General features: G+C 34.7%; 3 protein-coding genes across 3 annotated transcripts; all 3 read left to right on the top strand.

Annotated features, from left to right (window-relative positions):
• The first annotated feature begins 1,577 nt into the window (after positions 1–1,577).
• LOC143557760 (protein DOG1-like 4) lies at positions 1,578–2,362 on the top strand. Its single transcript, XM_077046756.1, has one exon. The coding sequence runs from the start codon at positions 1,580–1,582 to the stop codon at positions 2,360–2,362; it is 783 nt and encodes a 260-aa protein (XP_076902871.1). The 5' UTR covers positions 1,578–1,579.
• Positions 2,363–6,922: 4,560 nt separating this feature from the next.
• On the top strand, positions 6,923–8,537 carry LOC143557782 (F-box/FBD/LRR-repeat protein At1g13570-like). Its single transcript, XM_077046776.1, has 4 exons — positions 6,923–6,926; positions 7,016–7,857; positions 7,992–8,162; positions 8,256–8,537. The coding sequence occupies exons 1-4, from the start codon at positions 6,923–6,925 to the stop codon at positions 8,535–8,537; spliced, it is 1,299 nt and encodes a 432-aa protein (XP_076902891.1).
• A 3,932-nt stretch (positions 8,538–12,469) lies between these two features.
• Positions 12,470–16,669, top strand: LOC143557759 (ultraviolet-B receptor UVR8-like). The gene is made up of 15 exons (XM_077046755.1): positions 12,470–12,859; positions 13,626–13,702; positions 14,115–14,193; positions 14,267–14,326; positions 14,449–14,550; positions 14,621–14,714; positions 14,875–14,917; positions 15,023–15,068; positions 15,169–15,215; positions 15,315–15,417; positions 15,504–15,558; positions 15,646–15,712; positions 16,116–16,152; positions 16,254–16,333; positions 16,424–16,669. Exons 1-15 carry the CDS (start codon positions 12,562–12,564, stop codon positions 16,541–16,543), a joined length of 1,308 nt encoding a protein of 435 aa, XP_076902870.1. The 5' UTR covers positions 12,470–12,561; the 3' UTR covers positions 16,544–16,669.
• The last annotated feature ends 1,039 nt before the right edge of the window (positions 16,670–17,708 follow it).

The following is a 17,708-nucleotide window of genomic DNA, read 5'->3' as shown; positions in this document are numbered from 1 at the left end:
AATGGTAGTCACTACAGACATACTTATGTACGTAATTAGTCATAAGTTTCCAACTGGGTAAGTTCTTGAGAGTACTCAAAGCCTACATGCAACATCTTAAAAGTTTTGTGCCAGTTTGGACAATTTTAGAAGTTGAAGAGCCAAATAATAAGTATACCAAAGTTAAAGTCCATGTCTAAATTGAAAATATGCAAATTTTGATTTAGATGGACCGTATGAAGAATTCTAACAGTCCGCTTTTGGGATTGGGTCAATCTAGGTAATTTGGTCAAGTCCATGATTTGACGGACAGTGTAATATTTGTGAGAGTCGTCTAAACCGTGACTTAGTCACGAAGACTAGAGAATTTCGGGCTGTCTAAACACATCTACCTTTTGTGACGGCCCATCTAAAGGGTGAATCAGCAAACAAATTATTACAACAAGGCCATAACGTGTCTTGTGCTAACTATTGATACCCGACTTGTTCCAACACAAATCTCGCAAAAGATAACACTCCGGCGATGGCAACTAGGATTCCGAAGAAACTGTCGTTAAATAATATATTTTTTATAAATGAAGCAGTCTCTTTCATTTTGTGAAGCGGTTTGGAAATCTCTCAAAAAAAAGACATATGAACGTTCGTCCATGCACGTGCATTAACTCGTAAAACATAAGTTAAATAAACTCAACACGTATATACAAACGAAATCTAAATCGATAAACAAAGTTGCGATAGGGCTAAGAGCATCCACAATAAGCTCCAATTTCCTAGGTTTGGATCTATGTGGCAAAGAAATGGACTTGGGTGACAAACTTCCCTTGTCGTGAAGCAAGTTTGTTGAGGTTGGGTTGTGAATGCAAACTTGTAACAAACTTGCAAGGTGGCATGTTTGTGGGGCCAACCTCTTTCTCTCTCTCTCTCATGCATACATACAATTATAATATATTTTAATGAGGTTTGTGAATGTTTGTTGTTGTAGAAAAAGTTTGGGTTTTTTAAAAAATGTTTGGAATATGATGTAGGCATATAGCTATTATGTGACGGTTTGTAGATATTTGTTGTTGTAGATGCTCTAAAAATCACATGCGGCCTATTCCTATAATGTTGCTTTTAATGTTGTTTTTCGACCGATCATAATAAATTTCTCAAAATGAGATTTAAGTGTAAACCTCTTAAGTTAAGCAGGATATATGGTTAGGAATGGCATAAGCCATACTAGCTTAGCATACAAATAAAAGTGACACATTGTCAAATTAATATTAAGTATGGGATCCCTTAAGTATGCATCACAACTTGTTTTTGCTGATTAATATATAACAAATAATACTAATGATACAACTACTAATAATAAATATAATAATAGTAATAAAATCTTAAGATGGTGTTCACTTTCCTAACTTTGTAATCTTTTATTGTAATAGCATCCTCCTGAAAATTGAACGAAATTAGAACGAAGTATATAAGTAAAGGGACATGTTTTGTAAATATCTCCAAAACAGGTAGCGCCCATTGAACAAATCTTCTACATATACAACATATGAGTATATGACAACGTACAGTTAATAAACCTAAGCAACACATTACACTTACACATCTCATGACAGAACCTAAAAACACCCCACCCCAAATCTTCCACAGGTTCTTCGACGGTTGGCTGGTCGAACTAAACACCAACCTTCAACAACTCATCTCCGCCGCAAACAACCACAACTGTGATCCCAACGATTCGGTTTTACGCCTCCTGATTGCGCAATCTGTAACACACTACGAAGAATACTACAGGATGAAATCAGTAGCAGCCAAAGGTGACGTCATTTCAATGTTTTCACCCACGTGGTTGACCTCACTTGAGGATGCGTTTTTATGGATAGCTGGGTGGAGACCAACGACAGTAATCCATTTGTTGTACTCCAAGTCAGGTATTCAGTTTGAGGCTAGTTTAACTAACCTAATTATTCCGGTTTTTACATCGGACGACCTAGGCGGATTGAGTTTGAGTCAGATTAACCTAGTTGATGAGTTACAAAAGAAAACAGTTAGGGAAGAGAGGAATATAAGCGAGAAAATGGCGACGGTGCAAGAGTCGGCTGCGGACAAGTCCATGGTGGAGCTTTCCAATGTTATATCCGAGATGATGAGGAAGGAAGGGGATGAGAGTCACGAGAATGATGGGAGAGTGGAATCGGCTTTGGAGCCGAAGACGGATGGGTTGGAAGAGGTGTTGCATCTTGCGGATGAGTTAAGGATGGCAACGTTGAAGGCGGTTATAGAGATTTTGACGCCGATTCAGGCCGTGCACTTCTTAATTGGTGCGGCCGAGCTGCGGCTTCGGTTGCATGATTGGGGGCTGAAGAGGGACGCTGAATCGGGAGCTAGCTAGTTGATTAGATGTGGTGAAAGTTTGAATTGGTTTAGATTATTGGGTATGGGCACGATTGGGAAAATACTAAAAAAGATGTTACAAGTAACGAGGATGTAACGCCCAATAAAAGATATGAAGTCACACTTGCTATTATTAAATTAGTAATATTAATAAGATTAGGTATAAAATAAAGTGCTTTTTGTTTGGGTTGTGATAAATAATGTGTCTGTAACACAGTTATACAAGTTATACAATTAACTTTGAAAAAAAATTTAAATAAAAACTAGAAAAAGTTAATATATAAAAAAAAATTTTATACATCTCTCTATCACTCTCTCCTCTCTAATCACACCCCGTCACCGCCACCACCACAATGTCTCGCATCCTGTTGGTTGGTAAGTCCCCTAGCATGTGGATTGTGTTGTGAATCAATTTGTTGATTGTTTGTATATTTGGAAGTTAAAACCAGACTGAAAAATAAATAGGTCATCTTTATTGATTTGTGTGGCTGATTTGGGTTTATAGTTGGAGCAACTCACCAATAGAAAGCGTAAAGATCATGATTGGATTTGTTGTCGTGAAAAGATGTGTCCCATAAAGGGGAAAAAAGTAAAGAAGTTTGTTTCTCCAAGGTGAGATTTTAGGTTCATTTGCGTATGCTTAAATAGCGGTGGATCCAAGGTGAAATTTTAGATTCTTCATGGATTCTATTAGGAACTCTCAACACCTCTCCCCCTCCCCCACCCCTCTATACGTACATCCTATATAGGGCTATACGGGAGGTTATACGTGGCTCTAAGTTTAAGTCACTAGAATTAAGTTCGCCTGACTAAGTTTATCGAAGTATAACTTCGCCTCTATAAGTTCATCTAAAGGTAACTTCACTTGGATTACAAGTTCACATAACTTGTAACTTTGCCTGAGATAACTACACCGGGTCTGAGAAACTCCAGCAACAACTTCGCCTAGACGGCTAAAACTTCCCAAAATCGAAATTTTTAGGGTTTGTGACGACTGGACGTGATGCGTATGAACTAATAGGGTGATATTTTAGTGAGGATGGGTTTTGTGAATGTTTTTGGTCATGAAATCTCGTTAAAACAATCGTAAACAACTCGTTAATCAATCCCGAACCACACAATTTCAAGCAAAAGCTCTAATACCAATTGTAGATTCTTGGAATGGATCTCGACGAGACTGAAACGTTCTATAAGAGGTGCGGAATTCCTCTGATTAATGCTAATGAGTAGTAAACAAGTAGAATAATAACGAGATCACTTTAAACGATTCTTCTATTGATAGTAAATTAATTGCAATCAACCTAAAAACGAGAACTCATGAACCAATTGTTCGTCTGCTTTAGAATACGGCTGGAAAGGGCTGGAATCAACTACCAAAACCTAAACTGAACTTGTCTTTATATAGCAAGACAAGTTTGCCTGGTCCATTAGAGGCGAACTAAACAACTCCGCTTTTTAAGTTTGTTGTCATTCGAAGCCCGTTTACATAACATTCAAACACAAACGCATTACAGACTTGATTACAAAACACGACATATCTATTAAGTTGTTGTCACACAAAATATGCACCAATAATAACTGATTAACGTTAAAAATAAAACAAATATCTAAGTTTATATAACATAATCCATTCAACAGATCGGTTCTTTTGGATTTTTGGTCTTTTCACAAAACACAAAACCGAGTCAACACAGATATTTCAGTTTTTACTAAAATTCAAAACTGAACCGTCAATTTTTAATTATGTTGGGTTTTGAGCTGTTTTTTTTTTTTTTTTTTTTTTTTTGTGTCGTGCACACCCCTAATAAAGAACCTAAAACTAGAAACTACGTAACTTAACACGGTTATTCGTTTGATCCCTATGTTGTTTGCCCCACTCTGCCGAAAAATTGTTCATTTAAAAGACTAAGGTGTAGTTTGTTTTTTTATAGGTAAAATGTATGTAGTTGTGGACCACATCTGCAGACCTCTGTAGAAGAAGAGGTGGACCAAAGGTCTGTAATATGTAATAAGAAGGCTATTTGTTTTTTTACTTTTGCAAACTGTTAAAATAAACTGATTTTTTAAACCTAGGTCTTTTTAATATGATTTCTCAAATGCTATATACATTGATTTTAACTTACAAATACACAAAAACCTAATGACTAATTTCAATCTAATCATGAGAAAATTTTAGCAAATAAAAAATTTTCTAGAGTTGTAAATTTCACTTACAGTGAACGTCGAAGTTCGGAAAAGATGGAAGGCAGTGGCGATGGCAGGGACGAGAGGTACTCGACTGTTGGATTTACATCGGTGGAGTAGGGATTGTGGAGGTAGCTTTTTGGATGAAAAAACAAGCTAAGGAATGTTAGATCTTAGGTTGCATGATGAATTAAAGACATGTGACAATGTTTGTGTTTTTGCGTATTTGAATTATATGAAATAAATAATTTAGATATTGACATGTGTATTTACTTTAGTGTTTTTTGAGCTATGATACAATTGCCGCGCCCCGGCATATTCCGCCATAGGTTGGGTGTGACACCATCTTCGTTAGAGGTTGAAGAAAAAACAAAACGACAATATTAAAAATGGACGGGTTTGGAGGAACTTACATTGGCAAGCGCTTGGGTGGATGTTTCTGAGGAATCGGCTATCGGTATTAAGTATTTTTTATTATTGTATATATTTTTTGATATTATTTATACTTGCTATTATATTTATTATTTGTATATTATAGGGAATAATAAAACAAGCATGATATTTTGACAAAAGACTAGTGAAAAAATTTATTGAGCAATGACAAGGCCGGGGTGAATACTGTAATTCCGACAGTGTAGCGTCCAAATTGAGGGACATACATCTAAAAGTTGGAAACGTTTGAAGGTATACACATTCAACTTTATAACAATCGACGTAGCGGTCAAAATGACCACGATATTTATGTACAAACATGTGAAATTTATAAAGTTGAAATGGGCATAGTATTTCATATGGAAAAACAGCGGAACATTTTGAGAAAAAGTACAAAATGGCATCTCATTCCGTAATAACTCATCTCGAGTTTGTTCTGATGATTGTTCTTGCCTCAACTTAAATGACACGGATGATGAGTCTAAAACCCATGAAGCAACCACCAAGCTGGGTCAAGATAAAAAGATCTTTGGCTAGAAATATAGGTAAAAAACAAACATCTTCAACCAAGCTTTGATTATCAAAAGAAAATGGACAAGTTAGACGAAAAGATTGAATGCATAGTCAAGTTTAAATATGAAAATAGCAAATCCACAACATGAAATATCTTGGTACTTACTTTGATCATTTGGCACATGGGGTTGATCGTATACTTGCGGAAGAAAAGAAAAATAGAAACAAATACCACAATATTTCGTTATATTATTATTGCAATTTTATGTTTTCCTTGGCATTTTTTAATTTAAGAAATTATTTTATGAAATTTACTATTAGTTAGTATAAATATTTAGGAAAATATTAAAACAGTAATTACTAGTAAATGATTACAAAACTAGGGTAAATTTAAAATACTAAGAAAGACAAAAATGAGAAGTGTGAGAAGGCTTTGTGATCATACAAAAACCCTTAAAAATAAATTCAAAAAAATTAATAAAAAATCATAACTCAAAATAAAAATAAAAAACGAAAAAATGTTAAAAACTAAAATGTTTCCCCCATCATTCCCGTAAAAAAAAACGATGAAAAGACACGATGATTAAAATGAACAAAATGCACAATTATAACTATAAAAATACACACTAGATCGCAAATATAACACAACGCCGAACAAAATATGACACAATATTGAGTAATATAACGCAATATCAAGAAAAAAAAAGACACAATCAATCACGAAAGAAAACACAAAACACAATGATAAACAAAAAGACACAGTGGTATTTTTCACTCAACATTGAGTTTTTTCTTTTTTTTTGAGAATAAAAAAGACGGTGGAAACATTTTTGTGTTTTTACTTTTTTTTGTTTTTTTATTAAATTTTGAGTTATGTTTCTTTATTATTATTTTTTTATTTTTTAGGGGTTTTTGGTGTGACTATAAATCTATCTCATTCTTCTCATTTTTTGTCCTCATTTGTAGAATAACTTGACCCGAACCAGAAAATTTAATCTATTACACAAAAATCTAGGAAAAATTTCACTGCCTCCATGATAGTGCCGTCACGAAACATTTTTTATTTTGGCATGACTCTACTATGGATGCCCTTACTGTTACCGTAAGTGAAAAGAGTCGGCAAATTTCATTTTGGCGTGGCTCAACTAGTAATTTTTTTATGCTAGGGTTTATTTCACCTTTGTTAATTATGTTTTGTATTTCTGTTTTCTAATTAATTAATTTTGAAACCAAGACCAGGATAAAAAAAATTAAACCTTGTCGTTCAAATAAAAGATATACCAAAAATTTAGAAGCGTTAAAATAGGAAATTCTAACCCGAACTCACCTTTTTTTGTTGTTGTTGATATATCAAAACTCCCAAAAGGTTTTTCATTCCCTAAATTCTCAGTTCTTCCACTTTTCAATCTCTTGATTGCTTGTGGGATTCATGGGTAAGTTCTATTTTACAAACTTTCACGTTTCTTGATATGTTTATAATCATAAACTGATTGAATCATGTTTTTTTTTAATATAATGACAGAGAATCATAAGAGGAGGTGTGCAAGTTATCTTGCTGATGAGGACATCACCAGTAACTTGCCAGAGGATTTCATAAACCCGATTCTAGAGCGGCTCCCAATCAAAGATGCGGTACGAACAAGTATTCTATCAAAAACGTGGAGGTATAGATGGACAACAATGAATAGACTGGTTATAGATTATGAATTCTCTAGAAAGTTCTTAAACTATGCAAGTTACAGGCATAATGGGTTTATAAGGACTACAAATCATATTATGATCAATCATAAGGGCCCTATTTTGAAATTTGTTCTCTATTTACCAAAGAATATAGAGTTTGATAGCTTTCAAGAAGTTGATCAATGGATGGTTCTCTTATCAAGAAAGAATGTCAAAATTCTCAACATTACGAATTCAAATAATAAGATTTATCGAGTTCCATCCTCGGTATTCTCTTGTCAAGGATTGAGGCGGTTGGCATTACGTAACTGTATCTTCAAGGCACCAGTTGAGTTTCAAGGATTTCCTAATCTTGAATATGTTTTTCTCATGGAAGTTGATTTTCAGGGGAACTTAGGTGGAACTGTGATCAACTTACCACGACTTAAGAGATTGAAGCTCAATAGTTGTGTCAATGTAAACAATTTCAATATAAAGTCTGAAAATTTGCGGACCTTGCGTGTCATTAGGTGTCCTGATGCCATGTTGCTTCGATTATTGCATAGTGAACGCCTTAATGAGGTTCGTATATGTTCGAAAGAATCCGTAAAAAATATTGTTGGAGCTGAAAGATTTAATCTGGAGATGATGATAAGCAAGTTGCCCAAGATTCTATATTTTTCCGTTGATGGTTATTTTCTTAAGGTATGGCACAAACTTTCCAATCAAAACGTTTAACCTTTGTTCTTTGTAAGTCTCAACTAGTGTTTGCACAAAAACATTCTACATGTAGTTCACTTGTTATTTTTGTAATTTACAATCTCACTCTCACCACACAGTTTTTGGCTGCAAGAGAGTTTCCAAAGTGGCTTCCAAATAAGGTTAAATGCTTAAAGCGATTGGAGTTCCGAAGATTTTGTTTTTGTCATTTGAATCGACTTAAAGTTGCTCTATGCATGCTTCGGAGCTCACCTAATTTGAAAAAACTTCACATGACACATATGCAAATGGTAAACAAGGCTAAAGTTTTGTTAATACTTTTTCGGTTTATACAGTAAAACATGATGGCAAGACTTTGCTCAACTTTTATGTCCTTTCTGTAGGGGCCTGAGGTTGATTTGGAGTTAACATTTAGCTATTTAGATTCTCCGCATTGTATGCCAACATTGTTCAAGTTGCAGACTGTAGAACTTACATTTGTACAAGGATCAAGACCAGAGATGCTTTTCATAAAGCTTCTACTCGATCATTCTCCACATCTTGAAAATATGATTATCCGACCATTAGCTACGGCTGATGCTGAAAAAAAATTCGACATTGCAAACGATATTATGATGTTCCCACGGGCCTCAAAAAAAGCAAAAGTTGTATACTTGGATTCGTAGCCATAATTCTATATGAATGTTTGGCTAGATCTAAATTTGGTGGTATCTCGAAATTTTGTATCTTGTTTTCTATTTTACCATTTTGGTGTGCTGTTGACTAGAACAATAAACAATGAAGCCTTTTTGCATACTTGGTACTTTATTGTTTCACAAGATCTTTTGCATATTTCCTTCCAAAAGATATTCCAAACTCTTGATGATATTAAACAAGTATAATGTCTAGGAGATTGAGGCTTAGTTATAAGATGACCCTTGTGCGACAACACTCGTCCTATACTTATGGTTGCCTTTAACTGTAAAAGTTGAATAAAAGCTTGGGAGAGCTAGCACAATGGAAAAGCGGGTTTGGGTGAAACTAGGTATAGGTCAAAATGAGTCACTTTAAAAATGGTTAGATCAGTTTATGTTAAAATGGGTTTCGACCAAGATGAACTCGGGTTGAAACGAGTTATTCTAAGAAAAGGTATTTAAATAATTTCACCCGCTAATATGTTTTTACGGCGGCTAGTGACGATTGTGAGTGGATGCGGTGAACGTGACGAAGGTGGAGGTGTTGGTGCTAGCAGTAGCTTTGGTAGAGGTGACAGTGTGACACGAGAATGGCGGATGTGGTAGTGACACTGGTGATAGGTGATGGTCTTGCCGACTCTGATAGATAGGTGGTGACTGTGACGGTTGTAGGGCGACAATGTTGATGGTTATGACTGGTAGAGGTAGATGAATCCTTTTAAAAGCTTGGGTGAATACTCAACACCTTAGCAATCTTCAAAAGTGGGGCCATGCAACTCACCAAGTAACTCTTCAACCAAGGAGACAAATAATACGAAATACTGGTTGCTCAATCAACACAACTCGAGAAGCTAACAAGCTTAATACTGAGCCTAGCAAAGCTCCATGTATGAAGGTTTGGCTCGGACTCGTTCATTAAGTGAGATTTAATATAAGCTCAAAATAAACTAATTAGCTGAGTTATGTTTAACTTTAAGCAAGTGGATCTCAAATAGATAAAGAACAAATCTTAGCTAATCTATATATTAAGCGATTCTAATCCTAAGAGAAGTTATAGATTTTGTAAAAAGTGATTATAAAGTGTAAGTTATTATAGAAAAAGAATAGTTACCATTTTGTACTAGTAACCTAGTAGATACAAGAACTACACTCTTTAACAATGTCATTGGGTAAAAAAAAAGATGATTATATTATAAACTAGTTTTTTCCCAGCGTGTTGCGCCGGGCAGGTCGGTAAAACCCAAGCTTTGATACGGTAAGTCGACGCGAATTCGGTTGATTTTGGTTAAGTGCGTTGTTGTATCGAACTAAAACAAAAATAAAACAACTAAATTATAAAAATTGCGGTGGACCTATGGCGTAGCATCGGTCAGTAAAACTCGATCATTGGTAAACCCGACTTTTATTGATCCCAGTCATTGAGGCGGTTGAGTCTACGCGAATTCAGTCGGTTTTCATCATGTTCGTTACGGTACCGGAACTAAAATAACAAAAATCAGCATTCGGACGGTTTTCGTTATTATACTGGAACTAAAAACAAAACTCGGCGAGTCTAGCGAATTCGGTCGGTTTCCGTCGCGTTCGGCACAGTATCGTAACTAAAACAATATAATAAAAAAAGAACAAAAAACCAAATTCACATTCGGTAGGTTTTCATTACGTTCATTATGGGCCGAAACTAAAACAAAACAGAAAAAATACTAACAATAAGGTGCCGCAAATTAGCATAACATGGCTTTGCGGCACCAAACTAGTAAATTATTATGTATAATAATAATTTATGATATCACAACAATAAAAATTCTATATTTATTATTATTATTAGTTTTTTTTTCTATTTTTCTTCTTCATTACTCTCGTAACAAAGACGCTGATCTTATTTTTCAACTCGCTTTTCAAAAAGGCCTTTATGTAACACTTCAAACATTACTAGTTCATGCAACACCTCAAACATTACTTGACTTAAAGAATAAGTATATGTTCATCAAAAATTATATTTCATTAATATTCGTGAAAATTATTTCAACAAGAGAATATTCAGATATAATTTATTATTTAAAGACTATCTACTTGTATCTAATATGTATTTTATGATCCACGGTTTTAAAGAGATCCATTCATATATACTTAATACGATTTCTTCTAAATATGTCTCAAGTTTCTCCCAAACATATAAAAACACTTATTAATCACGTTTTCTATAACTATCATGAAGAAAAACTAATCAACACTCGCAAATCAACCTATTTTCGACACATGATGTCGACCACACGTTTCGTGTTAAAAATTTCTAGATTAGTTCCGGGAAACACAAAATTAAAGTTTGGTCAAAAGAGTTACTACTCGATCATTCTCCACGTCTTGAAAATATGATTATCCGACCAAGAGCTACTGCTAATGCTGAAAAAAAACTCGACATTGCAAAGGATATTATGATGTTTCCGCGAGCCTCAGAAAAAGCAAAAGTGGTATACTTGGGTTTGTAGCCATATAATTCTATAAGAATGTTTAACTAGATTTAAATATGGCGGTATCTCGAAATTTATATCTTGTCTTCTATTTTAACATTTTGAGTGTTTTTTACTAGAACAATGTATGCGAACAATGAAGCCTTTTTGCGTATTTGGTGCTCCATTGTTTCACAGGATCTTTTGCATATTTCCTTCCAAAAGATATTCCAAACTCTTGGTAATATTAGATAAGTATAATGTCAGAAATACAGGTTATAGGATAGTGCTTGTGCAACAACACTCGCCCTATATTAGAAGTAGTTGTTTTTAACCGTAAAAGCTGAATTAAAAGCTTGATAGAGATAACACAATGGGAGAGCGGGTTTGGGTGAAGCTGGGTATAGATCCAAACGAGTCACCTTAAGAAGTATTAGATCAGTTTGGGTCAAAACGGGTTTCGACCGAAATGGACTTGGGTTGAAACGAGTTATTCCAAGGAAAAAAGTACTTAAATGAGTTGACCCACTAATATACTTTTACGGTGGTTAGTGATGACTGTGGGTGGACATCTAATATAGGCTCAAAATAAACTAAGCTTAGTCCTATTTAAGCTTTAACAAACCGATCTTAAGTAGATAATGCACATCTTGACATATTATTACCCTGGTTCATATACAAATGCTTCTTATTTGTGAATTAAACGAAGAACAAATCTCAGTTTCTTCTCTATATAAGTGGTAATAGATAGGGAATACCTTTTGTAGTAGTAGCCCAATAGATACAAGAACTACATTCTTTAACAATTCACCTCATTGGATTTAAAGTAATGATTATATATTATAATTTATAAACTTATGATATCACAATTCACAATCACAACAATAGAAATTCTATAAAAAAAAAATTCTAATTTTCTTTTTCATTACTTTCATAACAAAGACGTTAATCTCACCTTTTAACTCGCTTTTTGAAAAAGGTCTTTATGAAGTATACACATTAGTTCACCCAACACCCAAACGATGAGAAAATTTCCAAAATGCCCATTTTGATCACCCTTGTTAAAGTTTTGGCCATTGTCTCTTTTTTTCTAATATATACAAATGTGCAATGATAATTTTTTCATGTTCAATAAATTTCAAACCCAAATTTTCCAAACCAATTATATTGTTTTGAGCTATTTTTAGCTAGACCTAAATTCCCAATTAACAAATCTCATCCGCCATAACCTTCAAAGCTGATTAACCAAAACCAACACCCGCCATATCTGAGTTACGAATTTAGTTTAAAACCAACTCAAACTAATCTAATACACGCCCCTACTAAAATTGATGATGAATTAACAATTTTTTATTCAAAGTAACTTTTATTAAAAAAAAAATAACTAAAATAATCTCATTCAAGGGTAATTTTGGAAATTCACATTCTCCCAAACATATAAAAACAATAATAATATCACCCCCAAAACACCACCGGCAGCAACACACTCCACGACATTCTCCTATGTTCCACAAAACCGAACCAATCACTCGTCTTATGATCCCAAATCAACCTGTTTCCGGCACCCAATGTCGATTGCCACACGCTTAATGTTCAAAATTGCTAGATCAGCTTCAGGAAACGCACAATTAAGGTTTGGTCAAAGGAGGCTTATTAGGGTTTTGAGTTGTGAAGAACAGGAAGTGGCTAATGGTGTTGAAAGTGTTAAGGATCGTAGGTTTGTGGCTCTATGGGGTAATGGTGATTACGGGAGGCTGGGTCTCGGTAGCTTGGAGTCGAAATGGAGACCGGCTTTTGTTTCGGGTTTTGGAGATGGGAGCCTTAGAGAGATTGCGTGTGGTGGAGCGCATACATTGTTTTTAACAGGTTGATTTTGTTTCATATGGGTTGTTGATCTTATGGGTGTTTATAGGTCGGGTCGGGTTTGGGCTAAAACCGAATCGAAAACCAGCTTTCGGTTTCGGGTTTTTTGGTTTTGTCATTTGGGCTTGAAAATTTTGGCCAAAAATAATGAGTTTAGGCTTAAATTGTCTTTTTATTTTTGTTTATAATTAATTTGAATATTATACATTTAGGCCAAAACCAACCCAAAAGCCGAGATTTCGGTTTTTGAGTTTTTTAAAAACTGTTCAGTTTCTGTTTTTGTTAGGTTTCTTCGGTTTAATCATTTGGGTTTGAAAATTTTGGCTTAAAAAGAAAATTTGTCAAAATTTAACAATTAGGCCTAAATTGTTTTGTTAGTTAAATCTGATTATTATACATTTGGGCTAAAATATTTGGGTTAAGTTATATATTAAATTATTATAAATTACTTCAAATTTAATTGAAAGTATTTAAGTTCAGTTTGGTTTTAATTACACGCAAAACCGAAGCAGAATCGAAAGTTCGGTTTTTACAAACACATAAAACTAAGCCGTCGGTTTCTTGTTTTGGTTTCATACACACCCCTAGTTGATCTTAAAAGTAAGATTAGTATCTTGATGTAAATGTGCTCATGATGTCTGATTGTCTGTAATTATTATGACAACTTAAAAAGGCGTGTCTTTGATACAGCATTAAGTTAGTACTTATTAGCAATTTAAAAATAATTAAAGTTAAATATGAGTTTGATGAATTGGTATCTGTTTCACAGACACTGGAAATGTATATGCTGCTGGGCTTAATGACTGTGGACAATTGGGTGTGGAAGATGGTAGAAGCTACACAATTGTACGGTATCTTGTGCTTCTTGGTAATTGCTGTTGAATATTACCTATTTGCTATCTTATGCTACCTTTAAATTCGTTGTAGTTTGAGTTAGTGCTAGTAATTTTGGGTAAAAAATTAAAATTTGTAATGAAACAATAAAGTCTTATGTTGAAAAGAGATACACTTGGTAATTATAAACATTTTTGTATTTGAATATGGGAGTTACACGGATGTATATAGATAACATAATCATGAAACCCTAGAGTCTAGTCAAATCTGAGTTTATTCAAACTCTGTCTAATAAGAAGAGTATAAAGATAGTTAGGAAGAACCGAAAAAATGTGTGCATTATAGACAGAGTGTAGGATTTTCTTTAATTATATCTTAAGTTTTATAATAATTTCATCTGACGTGGATTGTGCTGTCATTGCAGGAGCCAGTTGAAGTTTCTGGACTCCCGAAGGACATTGTGAAAATTTCAGCTGGTTATTATCACTCTTCAGCTATTACAGGTTTGTACATCTAAGGTTTCCATACAGAATTAAAGATATTATATGAAACTTCAAATGTGCTTCTGAAGTGCAGAAAGCGGAGAACTTTATATGTGGGGAAAGAATTCCACTGGTCAACTTGGTCTTGGAAAGAGTAAGATGTTTATCTGTTAACTCTCTTGTGCGCATATAATGCTGAATGATCTGTTACATGAAGTGTATTTATTTATTTGTAATTGGAAATAAAGGGCTAAGTCCACATCTTGAACTTCACAGAGGCATCAAAAGTGATTCCAGTCCCTAGTAAAGTGGATTTTGTGAATGGTGTTCCTATTAAGATTGCTGCTTTGGGTTCTGATCACTCTATTGCTGTTACAGGTTAGAAAAATAAAGATTTTCGATTTCTTTTGAATCTTTGTATTCTGATATTGGTTGGCACGTATTTCAGATAAAGGCGAGGTTTTAAGTTGGGGCGGAGGAGAATCGGGAAGGCTTGGTCATGGACACAAATCGAGCCTCTTGGGATTTTTGAGTTCTACCAGGTTTCTTTTCATTATCTAAAAGTTGGTTTTATAACCTAAAGATTACCTTACTATGTAGTATATTGTAGTTTATATCTGTTTGTTTTGTTATTTCACCATATTGATCGAGTGACTAATGTTTCAAAAAAGAAGATAACCTGTCAGTTCTCTTCTTGTGCAGTGAATATACACCAAGGCTTGTTAAGGAACTTGAAGGCGTGAAGGTATTGACTATAACATCTCTCAAATTTGATGGTATTTATAGATACTCTTCATTTTAACATATCTGATGTGTAAAATTTAAATTAATATTTTCATATATATCACAGATAAAAAGTGTTGCAGCTGGGATGCTGCATTCAGCATGCATTGATGGTACCTCATCTTCTATTTTCTTATTATACCTGACACTTATATTCTTTTTACTCTATATGGTCAAACTTGCATGCCATAACCATCAATTTTTGAATTTCAGAAAATGGTTCCGTATATGTTTTTGGGGAAAAAGCAGTACAGAAGCTGGTAAGTGCTAAAATCATGATTGCATATTAAATATGAACTATTTTTATATAAAGTTGACTCTTTTATCAACGTGATTATGAACTGTCAAAGTCTATGTAGGCCTCAAGATCAGAAAGTACTGTTTCAACTCCATCTAAGATAGTGGAATTACCATACTCTAAAGAAGTTGCATGTGGTGCTCATCACACATGCGTCATCACCAGTAATATCTTCATCACTTTGATTATTTTGATTTATCACACGTGCCTTCTGTGTTTCTAACTTCGAATTTATACCTTTATGACGAAGGTGGTGGAGAATTGTATACATGGGGCTCCAATGAAAATGGTTGTCTTGGCACCGGGTATGTCATCAATACTTCATCCCAGATATTTATGGGCCAAACACACATATTACATTGGGAGTTAACTGCTATGTTCTTTTATTACAGCGATACACATGCTGTTCATGTGCCGGAAAGAGTGCAAGGCCCGTTCTTAAGGAATTCTGTTAGCAAGGTTAGTGTCATATTCTAGTACGGGTCAAAGTGGGCTAGGCCTTGAACAAACTTCTCTTATTCTTTTCTCTGTAACCTTGTTTGTAATTGATGTGCTACATGTGATTACAAAACTATACTATTACTAGTTTACTACTGCTGTACTACAATAAATTTAACTTCTTGTTTTTTTATCATGAGAATATTTAGAAGGTTTTATGCATTTAAATACATTTTGGATGGCTTTCAACCTTTTAGCCTGCTTGATCCGATTGACTTGTTTTCTTTTAGTTAAATCTTTTAGTCTAATCCATTTGACCCGATAAACATACAACATAACCTAAATGGACCCATTAGTATATAGTTGGGTCAAAATTGCGTCCTCTACCGGCTTAGTTAGTAGCGTGACACGTTGTATATGGCAGGTATCCTGTGGGTGGAAACATACAGCTGCTATTTCTGGTAGGTACCTCTATGTTAGAAACCATAATATTCGGTGCTCTTATTTTCGGTTTGATACATTGATATATGTTATTGCTAAATTCTGTGTCATGCATATTCAGAAGGCAATGTGTATACTTGGGGCTGGGGTGGTGCCATGGGCACGTTTTTTGAAGCCGAGCATTCTTCTGGCGGGCAGTTGGTTCGTTTCCACGTTCACTGATTTCCTTTTTTACACCCGGACATAATCTTCAATCTTCATGTAACATATAATTAAGTTTTGTGGGTGCAGGGTCTAGGGGATGATGTAGATTATGCTGAACCTACCATGGTTGACTTCGGTGGGAGTGTGAAAGCGTTGCAGATCTCCTGTGGGTTCAATCACACGGGCGCTGTACTCGAATGCAACTAATTACAAACAAAGAAACCTGTCGTCTTTTTATTCAAGCTCAAGTTTTGAATGTGCAGTCAAACCCGGGTGATTAGCCAAACATTAAAGTTGATCTATACAAGTACAAATAACCGTCAAACAGAATAAGGGAGTAAAAGCCATAAGAATCGAGGAACTGCGCTGCATGTGAATAAGTAAATGTATGTAAATTTAGCATTGGGCAAATATCTCAAGAGCATAGTGTATATGAGGTTCTTGTTTATCCTAAAAACAATCATGTTTATTCCAAAAACAAGCATGTGCGTGATTCTTATGTATCCTGATTCGAATACCTTTTGTTTTTCATGTAAATCAAATTTGCATTGAAATAGATCCCTAGCCTCGTAGATCGTATTGCTCGATATGTAACAAGGGTCGTATTGGACAGTGTCAATCGTGTTGGGTTAATGGAACGGGTTGTAGGGTCGTAATAAATGGCGGCAAATCAGAAGAATCATATTGTAAATGGTTTCTTTGAAGCTTGTAACAGTAGAGAATGGCTTGATAATTAGGCTCAGGGTTTGATATGTTTATTATCTAACCTTTGGTGTGGGCTTCTAAGTTTGCTTTTCAACCAGTGATCATATATCGTTCGATAGATGTTCTTTGGACCTCATTTGCATATGGCGTAGACGCACGAGATATGAGAGTTTACCTAGAGATGTTCAAAACGGTTTGGGACTAGGAACCGGAACCGGTTCCTAACCGGTTCCTATATTCAAAACCCCATTTTAAACCGGTTCCAGGCTCGAACCGGTCAGGGAACCGAACCGGTTCTCCCACCCTCGGACCCCTAACCTATCTAACCGGTTCTTACCGGTTCCTAACCCGGTTCCTGTACTCCAACCGGTTCCAGTGTAAAATTTTTTTTTTTTTTCGTTTTTCGTTTGCGATTTGGATTCTAAACTACGATTTGTATTTGTATACCATGAAAAATAAAAAAAACAATTAACATAAAATTCATTTTATTTACTTTAAGAAGTTCAAAAAAAAAGGTTACATGTTTTAAAATCTTCAAAAACAAACTAACAAAACATTAAACTTATAAATATAAAGTTGTGACATATTATTTCTAGAAAAGCCTTCTTGTTCGTCGTAATTATTGAGCGGCGACTTCTTCCTCGGAATTACTTGCAGAAATGTCTTC

The sequence above is a fragment of the Bidens hawaiensis genome, unplaced genomic scaffold (assembly GCF_021521415.1).
Source record: "Bidens hawaiensis isolate Kalapana, Puna unplaced genomic scaffold, B.hawaiensis_p1.1 tig00019115_1, whole genome shotgun sequence".
Lineage (NCBI taxonomy): Eukaryota > Viridiplantae > Streptophyta > Magnoliopsida > Asterales > Asteraceae > Bidens > Bidens hawaiensis.
Note: the sequence above shows the minus strand (reverse complement) of the source record. Positions and strands in the feature narration are given on the sequence as shown.